Below are 12,979 nucleotides of genomic sequence, written 5' to 3'. Positions count from 1 at the left end.
AAATGAAAAGGAGGCAAGAGGAGAGAGGGAGAGAACGAAAAAGGCTTGAGGAATGGAGACTGCTCAGGCATCTATTTGAAAAGAAAATGAGAAACGCTATGGCAGGAGTGGGGCACACCCCAAGGAACTCAAGCCCTCACTGAGACACGCCCTGCAGGGCATTTCCCAATCTACAATAATTCTCACATGATTCAACAATCACACACAATGGGTAATTCCAGAAAATGCAGGCCAAGCTTTGAAGGCAAAGAGGATTCCTCCTAGGTATAGAGCAAGGCAGGCAGACATCCCTCCCTGTCCTGCCCCAGGTTCCTGCAGGGGCGGATGCCATGGCCCACAAGGTCCTATCTACGCATCGCAGAAGAAAGCAGTGCAGAGGCCACTGCAATAAAGTTGATTTTTGCTTGAAAAGGAGGAGGAGGTGGTGTGGGGCCGTGGCCTCACAGTGGCCTGGCTCGCCCTCCTGGGGGACAGGAAAACACTTGGCTCCTGGCCAGCCCCACCAACCGCTTCCCAACCCCAGCGTGCTGCGTTCCTGTGCCCTTTTTCTGAACCTGGAGAGGCGGGGCACCCTCTTGGCTTCCTTCCAGCTGGATGTGACTCCTGCCATACTCAAAGCTGAGAACCCAGGGCTTTGGAAGGAACAATGTTCCCTAAGAAGGCCTGAGAAGCAACTCCTATTATAATCTCACTTCCAGCCTCAGGACCAGGGATTTGAGAGCAGACTCCATCCAAGCTAGTCTACTCAGTCTTCCTCACTCCTAAGACCCTCAGCTATGCTCTTAAACAAGAAAAATCCTATGAGGAAGAAAACAGATTTGGTTCAGAAACTACTCCCTTATTGCAGTCAGCTTTGTCTTTGTCAGGATCATGGTGTGTGTGAGAGAGGTGGATGAGACAGGTAGGTAGGTGATTAGATAGGCGCATAGGTAGGTAGATAAAATTCCTTAGCAGCATGTAGGTAGTTCTGAAGGCAGGGACTTCGGGACGGGTCTGGATGTCCATTCTATGGGAGGATTTCTTGTTCACAGGACGTGCTACTGGCAGTCTTTGGTCTTATATTTCCATCAATATTAGAATGGGAACAACAAAGAAAACTACTAAATTGGACCAAATAAGAGCTATAAAGGAGATGTTTCTAAAGCATTGTGATTCCTTATAATGTTAACCAAACTAGGTTCCCTCCTAAGTTCCACATCATACAGACCATTTTCCTCCGAAGTTTCACAATGCAAGATTTGAAGAAGAGGCAGATTGGAGAGTTCTAGTTTAGGTGGTTAAATAGAAGGGAGAGGCTGTCTGGGTTTCGGTTAGCCTAGGAGACTTCGGAAATATCACTCAGTACTCCCATTGCTTCCTGTAAATACAAAGGAGTCCACTGGCTTCAGAAAAGAGAAACTCTATACAAACTAACCACCCCACCAAAATTTATCAAGGCCCTAGCTTTGTATGTGCCAAACATTGTAGTAAGCTCTGGGGAACGCAGTGAGTGAATAGAGAGCAGTCACTCAGAAAATCTAGTCTGGTAGAGGAGGCAGCGAAGTCACCAGCTGTCCTCTCCCAGGGAGAAGTGCCATGATGTCTACCACTTACCAGCTGTGGGACCTAGGGCAAGCCACTTAACTTCTTCTTTTAGCACTTGTAAGTAGGGATAATACGTAGTGCCCCTCTCCTTAGAAGTATGTGAGGATCAAATAAATGAACGTACTAAAGTTCTTAGATGAATGTAAGATTCATAGAAAGAGTTTATGAGCCAGGCACGTGGTTCAAGCCAGTAATCTCAACAGTTTGGGAGGCCAAGGCAGGCAGATCACTTGAGCCCAGGTGTTCCAGACCAGCCCAGGCAACATGGCAATATCCCATCTCTACTAAATATACAAAAAATTAGGTGGTAGCTCACACCTGTAGTTCCAACCACTAAGGAGGCTGAGATAGGAGGATCACTTGCACCCAGGAGGTCAAGGCTGCAGTGAGCTGAGATTGCACTATTGCACTCCAGCCTGGGTGACAGAGTGAGATCCTTCCCTAAAAAAGAGTTTGTACTTGTTGATAGGGATATTATTACCGTAGTGGTTACTATTGGGTGAAAGCTTTCCTAACCTTAGGCTTTCCTGACCAGAAAGCCCTCTTAGAGGAGGTTACTCACTCTGAGTACCTACGAAGCAGGAGCTGGTCAAACAGCTGAGGGGGTGAGACAAGGGGAAGGGAGAGGAGAGAGAATGAGAGGAGGGGATAGAATATAGGGATAGGACACAGAGACAGAGACACAGAGGTGTGGAGAATACAGTATCTATGAAAGCAGAAATTGGTGGAATTCAGTCATGAAAGGGATTTGGAAGAGGAGAATCTGGAAGAGAGAGTTAAGGACAGTTCATAAGGGATAAATCATAAAAGGTCTGAAGTATTATGCAGGCCAGGCATGGTGGCTCACACCTGTAATCCCAGCACTTTAGGAGGCTGTGGCTGGTAGATCACTTGAGGTCAGAAGTTCAAGACAGCCTGGCCAACATGGTGAAACCTCGTCACTACTAAAAATAGAAAAATTAGTCAGCCATGGTGGTGCATGCCTATAATCTCAGCTACTCGGAAGGCTGAGGCAGGCAAATCACTTGAACCTGGTAGGTGGAGGTTGCAATGAGTCAAAATCATACCACTGCACTCCAGCCTGGGTGACAGAGCTAGATTCTGTCTGAAAAATAAAAAAATAAAATTTAATAAAAATAAAGTATCATGCAAAGGAATTTAGATTTTTAACAACTAATTTATAGAAATCTTTTCCAGAAATTTGTGAAGTCCTTATTACTATGTATTGGCAAAGTTTAACTAAACAAGGAAACAGAAAAATGTGCTCAATGATCAGTTTCTGATACTAAGAATGGAGAACGAAGTGGAAGGTCCCACAGGGACCTAGATCTGGCTGTACGTCCACAGAGTTGTGTTGATTGTGACTGATTTCCCATAGCTTCTTTTCTCAGAACCTGAAGTGGTTCCCTCCAGCCATGCGGCATAATAATGGCCTACATTCCTAATGGCATCAAGGCTGTTCTTACAGTCAGAGCCCTGACATTTGGTTCTGGTATCCACACTCTCTAGCCAGCCTGGAACTCAAGGGGCAAATCCTGATTAACTTAAACCTTTCACATAATTCTATGCCCTTTCATACTGATTGGCTGAGGTATCGATGGGCATTTGCCACAATTCTGGCCAGAGACATAAGGGAAACCAGAAGACCTTTGGGAAAGTCTTCCTCTCTCTGAAAAAGAAACGCACAAGATGACATGGACTCTTCTTCCTCTGTGTGTCGTGTTGGTGTGTGATACCTGGAATTGTGTACCTTCTAGAGCCATCTAACATAATATCTTACATGGTACAGTAAGGTAAGTTTTTGTTCCATTGAAAATTGAAGATTTATAACAACTTCCTATGAAATATGTAGGGTGGTTGCTATTCTTCGGTAGATTAGGAAGCCAAATGAATTGGCCTATATGAGGCCTAAAGAATGTGAAGGAATAAACCTAGGTCTCATGAACGTGTGTGTTTCTACAATACCAGGATGTTTCTCCTAAATCTTACCAAATACAGACAAAAAAAAATATCGGGCACAGCTTCATAAAGGTTTGCCTTTGTGCTCAGACAACAAAGCAAGGTAGGAAGGTGAACTAAACTGTTACATTAGATTAAAATGCCTTTTTGCATTTTTATCACAATATATAAACCATCTGAAGCTGAGCTAAAAATATATATATGAAAAGATGGATGATCATGTTTGTTCAATATGAAGATTCCCTCAAGTCTGAGTGACATAGCTACTCCAACAGTAAATAACCAATAACAGAGCTTCCCAGTCAGCAGGCCCAAAGGGGGGAGGGCTTTGGGGATGCAGCCGTTGGCTCACTCTTTGCGGGGCCTTCTCAGGTCACTCCAGTGTGCATACACATACCACTACTATTCACATGTGCCAAGACGTGAAATTCACGTGGGAAACACACACTTGTCTTGTCTTGTCTCTCCCCATCTCTCGTACTGCTCTTTCACAAACTTTCCATTTCAGTGAACTGACCTGTTCACTGTTCACCACTTGCCTTCTGGCTTGAGGACCTGCCTCTGTGATTCCTCTTGCCTTGAAACCCGGACCTTCCGCTACAGATTTAAAACAAAAATTTTAAAATCCCACCCAAAGTGAACTCCTCCAATAAACTTACATAATGAAAGTTATATCATACAGTTAAACCACTTGGACTGCATATGCTAACACATTGCACGTTATTCTGTCCTCTGCATGTTTTGTCTCTCCAAGTAGATCATAAATAATCTCTCTGAAGGCCATTGCAAAGAGCCTTCCTCATAACAAATAATTCACTTCTCATGTCTATTTATCAATTCTTCCTACTGTGTTCATATCTTCTAAACTGTTCTATCTTGTCATTGCTGTGATAACTGATGCGATATAGAAGGTGAGAGCCTTTGTGTTTTTTCCCCAGCCAAAATGCATTGTATGTCTACAGATTCACAGAAGGGAAAAATAATAAATATATTATTAAAACAGGATATTAATGAAGACTGAGGGTCTTCTAATTATCCTGGAGATGGAGATATGAAATATTCTTACTCATAAAGGATGCCTCTTCCTGAAGGAAGTACCCACAGAGGAAGGAAATCTTTGCCATTACTTCTCCCTGGGATCATTTACTACAGATAGTCAAATTTTAGCTGCTATATTAAGATTTGGGGAAGAGCAGGGTACTTTTAATCTCAAACCACCAATAAACCTGACGTATTCGCAAGTTTGTCATAGAACAGAAAATCCTTTGCATAATCAAACTTAGCTGAACTGTTCCTTCAGAATCAGGAAGGGCCAAGAGGCTGAGTCTATCATTTCTGGAATTTGTGTGTGTGTGTGTGTGTACGCGCATGTGTGTCTATCATTTCTGGAATTGTGTGTGTGTGTGTGTGTCCCCGTCCAGTGCCAGACTGGGACTTGGCCCCCTGGAAGTGACTGAGCGAGGACGGGGAAGGGGTATGTTGTGGTGGCTACAGTGTGTTGATCTTCCCTCTGGACCAACCAAGAAGGCTAGCACTGACACTTCTAAAGTGCCAGCCTCCTAAGGGAGTACTCCTATAAAGGAATATACTTTGGGAAGCTGATAAGCCCACTCTAAATATTTGAGAGGCAGCCTTTGAATTAAATGATTTGCCTGCTAATGTCAACTATTTGAGTGCTATTTAAAAGTTAAAATCCAAGGGGCACATGTAAAAGGAAATAAGTCAAATCAATCATTTACCTTGATATCAGAGTAATTCAGAGAAACTCTTAGTTATATGCCTCCAAGAGACCTGTGAGGCCTTCTCCATCCTATCTGTTGCCCGTGAAGCTCAGCTGGAGTCCTTGAACACCCAGGTTGCAGGATGAACTCTAGTATAGGAAACTCTTGAGATGGAGGGAAGGGGGCACTGGTTCAGAATGCCTTGGAGGTTCTGCAAAGAACTGAGGTCACCTGGAAGATACAAAGCTACCCTAAAAATGATTTAGGATAGCTTTTCTATTCATTCTCTACTCCCACAGGAATCAGGAGCCATTTCCCAGGATGGAATCTGCCTGATTGTGTAACAGTGTTCAGTCCCCCAATTTCCCCATGATAACAGATATTTTCCCATGACACTAAATATTTCCCCCTTGATACCAGATATTTTGTCTGCAGTCAATTGATCAATCATTGTTGACAGTAAGGTTCCATCCTCAACACACGACATTTTCTGAAGCATTAACTTTTGTTTCAATAGTTGATCCTTGTTTGGAATATAATGTATTACAATGTAGTGGTACTAAGCATTAAAATCAAAATACCTTATTATTCATCTTTCAATTTTAATACTTTTAGCATTTCAACCATTATTTGAAGGGTTACATACTGCAGTATGTCACATTTATATACATACACATGCACATGCTGCAGTACTTTCAGTCTGAGCCAGTGATATTTTAGGCCCCAAATGCTCTGAAAAAATAGAGAAAGCTCTCACCAAGCTAAGGAAGTGAGCTCCCAGACCGTGCCTTTAAAAATATTCAGCTTGATAACTTAGTCCTCAAGATGACTAGGTTTCTCTTCCCTCACCCCTCAGTTAGTGTACAAACAAGGATTCATTTGAATTCCCAGGAAGGGAATTAGTTTAATTTGACTGGTAAAAGTCTTCCTAATAGTATACCTAATACTGTGGCTCTCAGGCCTTTTCTTCTACTTAGAGCTAGCTACAAAGATAGATCATATGTTTATGTCTCATAATGGATATTTTTGGTTTGGATTTATGTCATTTTGTCTCAGTATCGCAACTTTTGAAAAATTAGTTCAAAGAGTTAAAAAAAAAAAAGAAAAAGAAAAAAAAACCATGGTAAACACTGCTCAGTCTCATACTCTTGCCCTCTCTATGCTAAAACAGGAAATGCATTTCTGACACTTTTAAAATGAGCAATCACACGTATAATCAACTTGGTTAAAACTTCCTTCCTGGTAACTGCAACACTTCCTCTGCATCTGGATATGAAGGGAGCCCCAGAAAAGCGGAAGAGTTTAGAGGCACACTGGGTAGGTTTGAATTTGTTTTGTTTTCAAAAATTAAACAAATGATCCTTCAGCATCATCGCCTCCGCTGCTTTATCAGGTATTGCTTCCTTCTATTTTTTGCTCTTTGTTGGGTCTGACTCGGAATAGTGGCACTTCCTTCTGGGCTACATTATTTTTATCTGGAACTGTTGTCGGTTCTTGAGATGATACTACCACTGAATGTCTGTGTTTCATTGTCTAGTCCAACCTGTGTTGTGGATATCCACTAGGTTCCGGCAATAGTTTTGCAGGTGCATCAGATCTTTGTTTTTGTTTGGGGAGGAAAAGGGAAGGCACGGCAGCCAGGCTTCATATTCCTACAAGTGCATGCTTAAAGATTACTGTACTTACAGTGTTTCCAACATCTTCTCATAAAAGGAGAAAGCTTCATAGCTCAACCATGAAGGAAACCAGTGAGTATTAGTCAGCCTGTTTTCCTCTGCATCTTATAAGATCGTTTGGTATCACCAAGGCAGAAGTTATTGCTGTGTATTTATATGCTGCCTAAATTTGGACATGTTTTATTTCAAGTTAGTGTCAATATCAATGTATCTTACAGTTCTCTTCTTTGTTAGTTATTCTATAATGCAGCAAAAGACCAAAATGAATGCTTTAAGCCACAAGAGACAGTTCTTTAGGACAGCTGGTTTCACGTACTAAATATAAGTTCATATTTTAAGAGAGGGAGTATCGGTTTTAAAAGTTAAGCCAAGATTTAACATAAGTTTGGATCAAATGAAATTTGTCTTTCTTATCTTTTAGTCAAGCTCTCTTTTTTGGTACACATCAAATGCTCCACTATTTCTTAAGGAAATAATGTAGTTGTGAGTCTAACATTAGTTATTTAAAAGAGTAAACGATATTTTCTGAAACATTTTTTGTTTCAATAGTCGATTCCTGTTTAGAATATAATGCATTACAATGTAGTAACACTAAATATTAAAGGCAAAATACCTAACTATTCATCTTTCAATGTTAATGCCTTTCCAATTTCAATCATTATTTGAAGGATTTCATATTGCAGTATGTCACATTTATGCTTAATTGCTTTGTGAAGGGTAGGTACTTATTGAATTTTGTGGAAAGAGTAGGTTAATGAGAATAAATTTGTGAATATGTGTTATAAAAATGAAAATACTAGAGCAAAAAAAAAGTTAAATAATTGATTGGGGATCTAAACGGAAGGTCACTGGATTCCAGAAATCCTGCTCTCCATCCTGTGGCTTCCCCACTATTAAGTAGAGACAGATCAAATTAATTGGTACAAAGTTAAAAATACTTAAATGTTCCTATTAGGAGAGTACAGTCTTGGGTGACTTTTCTAAGATACTGCCGTAATATAGCAATAACAGCCAGAATACTGACAAATTCCATGATTCAAAATTTTACAATGTGCAAACAGTTTTGACTGTAACTTTACCAATTCCAACATTTTTTAGCTTTATGAATGAAATGACTAGTTTTCCTAATTAGAAAAAAAAAAAAAATGAATCCAAGGGACAGGAAATTGACTAGGGAGCAGATCCTGGGCCCAGGCAGTTTGAGAACAGGGAACGTGAAGCAAAGTTGGGTGAAGTGTCTGGGTTCCAAGAAGTGTGAGACTGAACAAAGAGGAAGTAAGTTAAGGGCCTGTTTTCAAAGTGAGGTTTTCTGGCATCTCATGTTGCACCTTGTAAACTTGGACTTGATCCTTAACTGTACTATTTTAGTCATCTACGTTTCAGTATGTTTAAGAACAATTTCCATTCTGAGCCATTATAACGTGTCACACGCTGTGCTGGATGAGTGTTTTACCCAACTCTTTAAAACTGTCAAAGTATACAAAAGCAGAATAATCAATAAGCCTCCAGATACCTGTCACCCATATTGAACAAGTATTACTTTATTTAACTCTCACCTCCACCCTCTGAGGCATTACTAACTCGTCTGAGAGATGAGAAACAGGCTCAGATATTAAACAGCCCCCAAGCGACCAGGTTCAGATATTAAACAGCCCCCAAGTGACCAGGCTCAGATATTAAACAGCCCCCAAGTGACCCAGAATGTAATTGGAGGGGCCAAGACTCACCGCCCGACTCCAAAGCCCACGCTTTGAAAGGCTGTAGTGCTTCCAGCTTAAAATCCTTGGTCTCTCTGGGTCCCTGTGCACACGTCTGCCGCTTATACCTCCTCTTCCCCTCATCTCACCAGAAAAACTTAAAAGGGAAAATGCCTTTCTTGTGACAAATCCCTGTGTCCCTCCGCTCCCAGGTCGCTTAGGGCATGGAGCTGGAGAACTATGAACAGCCTGTGGTGCTGAGAGAGGACAACCGCCGCAGGCGCCGGAGAATGAAGCCGCGCAGCGCTGCGGCCAGCCTGTCCCCCATGGAGCTCATCCCCATCGAGTTCGTGCTGCCCACCAGCCAGCGCAACTGCAAGAGCCCCGAAACGGCGCTGCTGCACGTGGCGGGCCACGGCAACGTGGAGCAGATGAAGGCCCAGGTATGGCTGCGCGCCCTGGAGACCAGCGTGGCGGCGGACTTCTACCACCGGCTGGGCCCGGACCACTTCCTCCTGCTCTACCAGAAGAAGGGGCAGTGGTACGAGATCTACGACAAGTACCAGGTGGTGCAGACTCTGGACTGCCTGCGCTACTGGAAGGCCACGCACCGGAGCCCGGGCCAGATCCACCTGGTGCAGCGGCGTGCGCCCTCTGAGGAGTCGCAGGCCTTCCAGCGGCAGCTCACCGCGCTGATTGGCTATGACGTCACCGACGTCAGCAACGTGCACGACGACGAGCTGGAGTTCACGCGCCGCGGCCTGGTGACGCCGCGCATGGCGGAGGTGGCCGGCCGCGACCCCAGGCTCTACGCCATGCACCCCTGGGTGACGTCCAAACCCCTCCCGGAGTACCTGTGGAAGAAGATTGCCAACAACTGCATCTTCATCGTCATTCACCGCAGCACCACCAGCCAGACCATCAAGGTATCGGCCGACGACACCCCCGGCACCATCCTGCAGAGCTTCTTCACCAAGATGGCCAAGAAGAAGTATCTGATGGATATCCCCGAAAGTCAAAGCGAACGGGATTTTGTGCTGCGCGTCTGTGGCCGCGATGAGTACCTGGTGGGCGAAACGCCCATCAAAAACTTCCAGTGGGTGAGGCACTGCCTCAAGAACGGAGAAGAGATTCACCTGGTGCTGGACACGCCTCCGGATCCGGCCCTAGACGAGGTGAGGAAGGAAGAGTGGCCGCTGGTGGACGACTGCACGGGAGTCACTGGCTACCATGAGCAGCTGACCATCCACGGCAAGGACCATGAGAGTGTGTTCACTGTGTCCCTGTGGGACTGTGACCGCAAGTTCAGGGTGAAGATCAGAGGCATTGATATCCCGGTCCTGCCGCGGAACACCGACCTCACAGTTTTTGTGGAGGCAAACATCCAACATGGACAGCAAGTCCTTTGCCAAAGGAGAACCAGCCCCAAACCCTTCACAGAGGAGGTGCTCTGGAATGTGTGGCTTGAGTTCAGTATCAAAATCAAAGACTTGCCCAAAGGGGCTCTACTGAACCTCCAGATCTACTGTGGCAAAGCTCCAGCACTGTCCAGTAAGGCCCCTGCAGAGTCCCCCAGTTCCGAGTCCAAGGGCAAAGCTCAGCTTCTCTATTATGTGAACCTGCTGCTAATAGACCACCGGTTCCTCCTGCGCCGTGGAGAATACGTCCTCCACATGTGGCAGATATCCGGGAAGGGGGAAGACCAAGGAAGCTTCAGTGCTGACAAACTCACATCTGCAACCAACCCAGACAAGGAGAACTCAATGTCCATCTCCATTCTTCTGGATAATTACTGCTACCCAATAGCCCTGCCTAAGCATCAGCCCACCCCTGACCCGGAAGGTGACCGGGTTCGAGCAGAAATGCCCAACCAGCTTCGCAAGCAATTGGAGGCAATCATAGCCACTGATCCACTTAACCCTCTCACAGCAGAGGACAAAGAATTGCTCTGGCACTTTAGATATGAGAGCCTTAAGCACCCAAAAGCATATCCTAAGCTATTTAGCTCGGTGAAATGGGGACAGCAAGAAATTGTGGCCAAAACATACCAATTGTTGGCCAGAAGGGAAGTCTGGGATCAAAGTGCTTTGGATGTTGGCTTAACAATGCAACTCCTGGACTGCAATTTCTCAGATGAAAATGTAAGAGCCATTGCAGTTCAGAAACTGGAGAGTCTGGAGGACGATGATGTTCTGCATTACCTTCTACAGCTGGTCCAGGTAGGGGGTGTTGGTATTGTTATCAATGGAAACCTTCTGAAAAGGAATTTATTTGCATGTGCACAAGCACCCCATTCAGTTGTCATCAAATGCCCTTTGTTCAGAGCTTCATCATCGGCCAAAGTAGATCTGATGAAGCGGCCTCAAAAAGTAGTAAACTGTTCGATGCACATTTTTACTGTCTTGGAGGGTTTGCTGCAAGTGTTTTGAAGACAGTAGTACTTCACGTTTTTAGGAGAATTGGCCCTGTGGGAATACTTGTTCTCATTTATTACTTTAATGACAGATTCCACTTACTGAATGCTTCCTTGTGACTCCAAGTGACTGCCATGCTTTCAGTGTTATCTCATTTAACTCTTCCAATAACTATGATGGAAGTCAAATTAATATTTGCACTTTGTACATGAGGAAACTGAGCTACAAAGAGGCTAAGTAAGGTGCCCCAGGTCACATACTCTGAATGAGGCAGACCAGAATTCAAACCCAGGAGGTCTGCCTCCAGATCCTGCTCTTTTCACTGCCCCAAACCTTTCACAAACCCACCACCATATCCTTCATCAGTCTAGTGTCAGGATTCTGGGGCTAGAGAGAAAAGGTCTTACTCTCTATGTTTATTACAGTTCGCAGAATAACACCTCATATCTGGGTAGAATCTTGAAAGCTCCTCTCTGCAGACAGGTATAGGACTGTATGTATTTCTACTTTGTTTCTCATGACATTCCTTGGGGTCCTGAGAGGACAAGAGATTTTTCTAAGGTTTAGCTAAAAATTTAAAGAAAGAAGGGGAAACAGTTCTCCTGTTCACTTTAGCAGTTCTCAAATTATATTGTACTGCTTGACAAGGAAAAGGAAGTAAATGAATTTGAATAGAAATGCTATTTTAGAGCACAGACCTATTTATTCATTAATTCAACAACATGTACTGAGAATACTGGCATTAAGTGAGTACACACACAAACAGATGTTTAATACCAAATTGTGGCAAATACTTAAGGGTAAACTATACCACATTATGAGAAAACAGTCCAGGGATCCAAAGGACACATAATTTTGATTAAGGGACCCAGGGAGAGTTCTGAGTAAGTGATGTTTAACCTGAGATCTTTAGAATTAACCAGGCTAAATTTTACACACTAAACTGTCTAATTACTATCTATTATTTATAGGAAGTTCTGGAGTTTTCTGATAAGCATTTTGGATAGCCTCAACTTGAACTCTGAATCTTCACCTTCCTGTTAGTCAGATACTTGAAACATTACATTTGGCTTTGTTTTCATCCATTAATATATTTAATAGTTTGTTTCACTAGTTTAGATATTTGTATAACACTAAACAATTTTAGAATAATTAAAGAATTTTCAGTTTTCTAGCTCTTCTTAATAAAAGCAACATAAACTTGGATGAGCTCTATTGCAAATCCCAAGGCTACCATGAATTAGTTTTTACAAGTAAACTTTAAAGAGCTGGAAAATGAATAATGTTCTTTTTAGAAATGTTTTAAATGAAACAGGTCAATAAATAATATTAACATTGAATTTGTGGTCTTAAATCTGAAGAAGAGTAGTCATTTGTAAAACTACTTGAGACATGTTCAGCTATGGCTATATGACTCATTCCTGATTAAAATGGTCTCCTAGTTGAGATCTGTACTGTCTTTACAGAAGTGAAACCTGAAGAAGGTCAGAAAGACTCACATCTGGGTTAGAAACTTAAAACATTTCAAAAATGAGTACTGGTGGCTAAATGACCACATTCTCAGAATTAAGCCCTTTGATGCAGCTACAGTGGCACCTATTTCACACTATCTTTGAAAAGCATTTTTGTAAACACTATATATATAATTGAAACATGGTGAAGTCACTATTGATCATTTCCAAACTGGAACACCAGAGGAGGAATTGTAAATCCTTCCAAGAAGCCCCCATTCCTAAAATATAAACTAGAATGGGAATTTCTTCCATTCCTCAAGAAAAAAGGATATGCCATTTCTATTCATAAAGAGCATACTCTGAGGTATTTAATATTAAGTCTCTCTTCATGTATACATATGACATCTATCCTCTATACATGCTTTTACAATAATCTGAACAATGTTTGTTAGTGTTGCTGCTTTTGAAATTAGG

At 42.8% G+C, this 12,979-nt stretch overlaps 1 protein-coding gene across 6 annotated transcripts in view; it reads left to right on the top strand.

The window, feature by feature from the left end:
* Positions 1-6,522: 6,522 nt before the first annotated feature.
* Positions 6,523-12,979, top strand: part of PIK3CG (phosphatidylinositol-4,5-bisphosphate 3-kinase catalytic subunit gamma) — a 46,316-nt gene continuing 39,859 nt past the window's right edge. For 2 of the 6 annotated variants that reach the window (XR_012512064.1, XM_074379250.1), the window contains exons 1-2: positions 6,536-6,657; positions 8,850-10,856. Coding sequence is in view for 5 of the 6 variants with exons in the window: in XM_074379250.1 (XP_074235351.1) it covers positions 8,862-10,856 (1,995 nt within the window). In the remaining variant the exon portion in view is untranslated. The other 4 variants (XM_003921104.3, XM_003921105.4, XM_074379249.1 and 1 more) reach the window with 4 other exon arrangements.

Source organism: Saimiri boliviensis, chromosome 10, assembly GCF_048565385.1.
Source record: "Saimiri boliviensis isolate mSaiBol1 chromosome 10, mSaiBol1.pri, whole genome shotgun sequence".
NCBI lineage: Eukaryota > Metazoa > Chordata > Mammalia > Primates > Cebidae > Saimiri > Saimiri boliviensis.
This window is presented reverse-complemented; position numbering and strand designations above follow the sequence as displayed.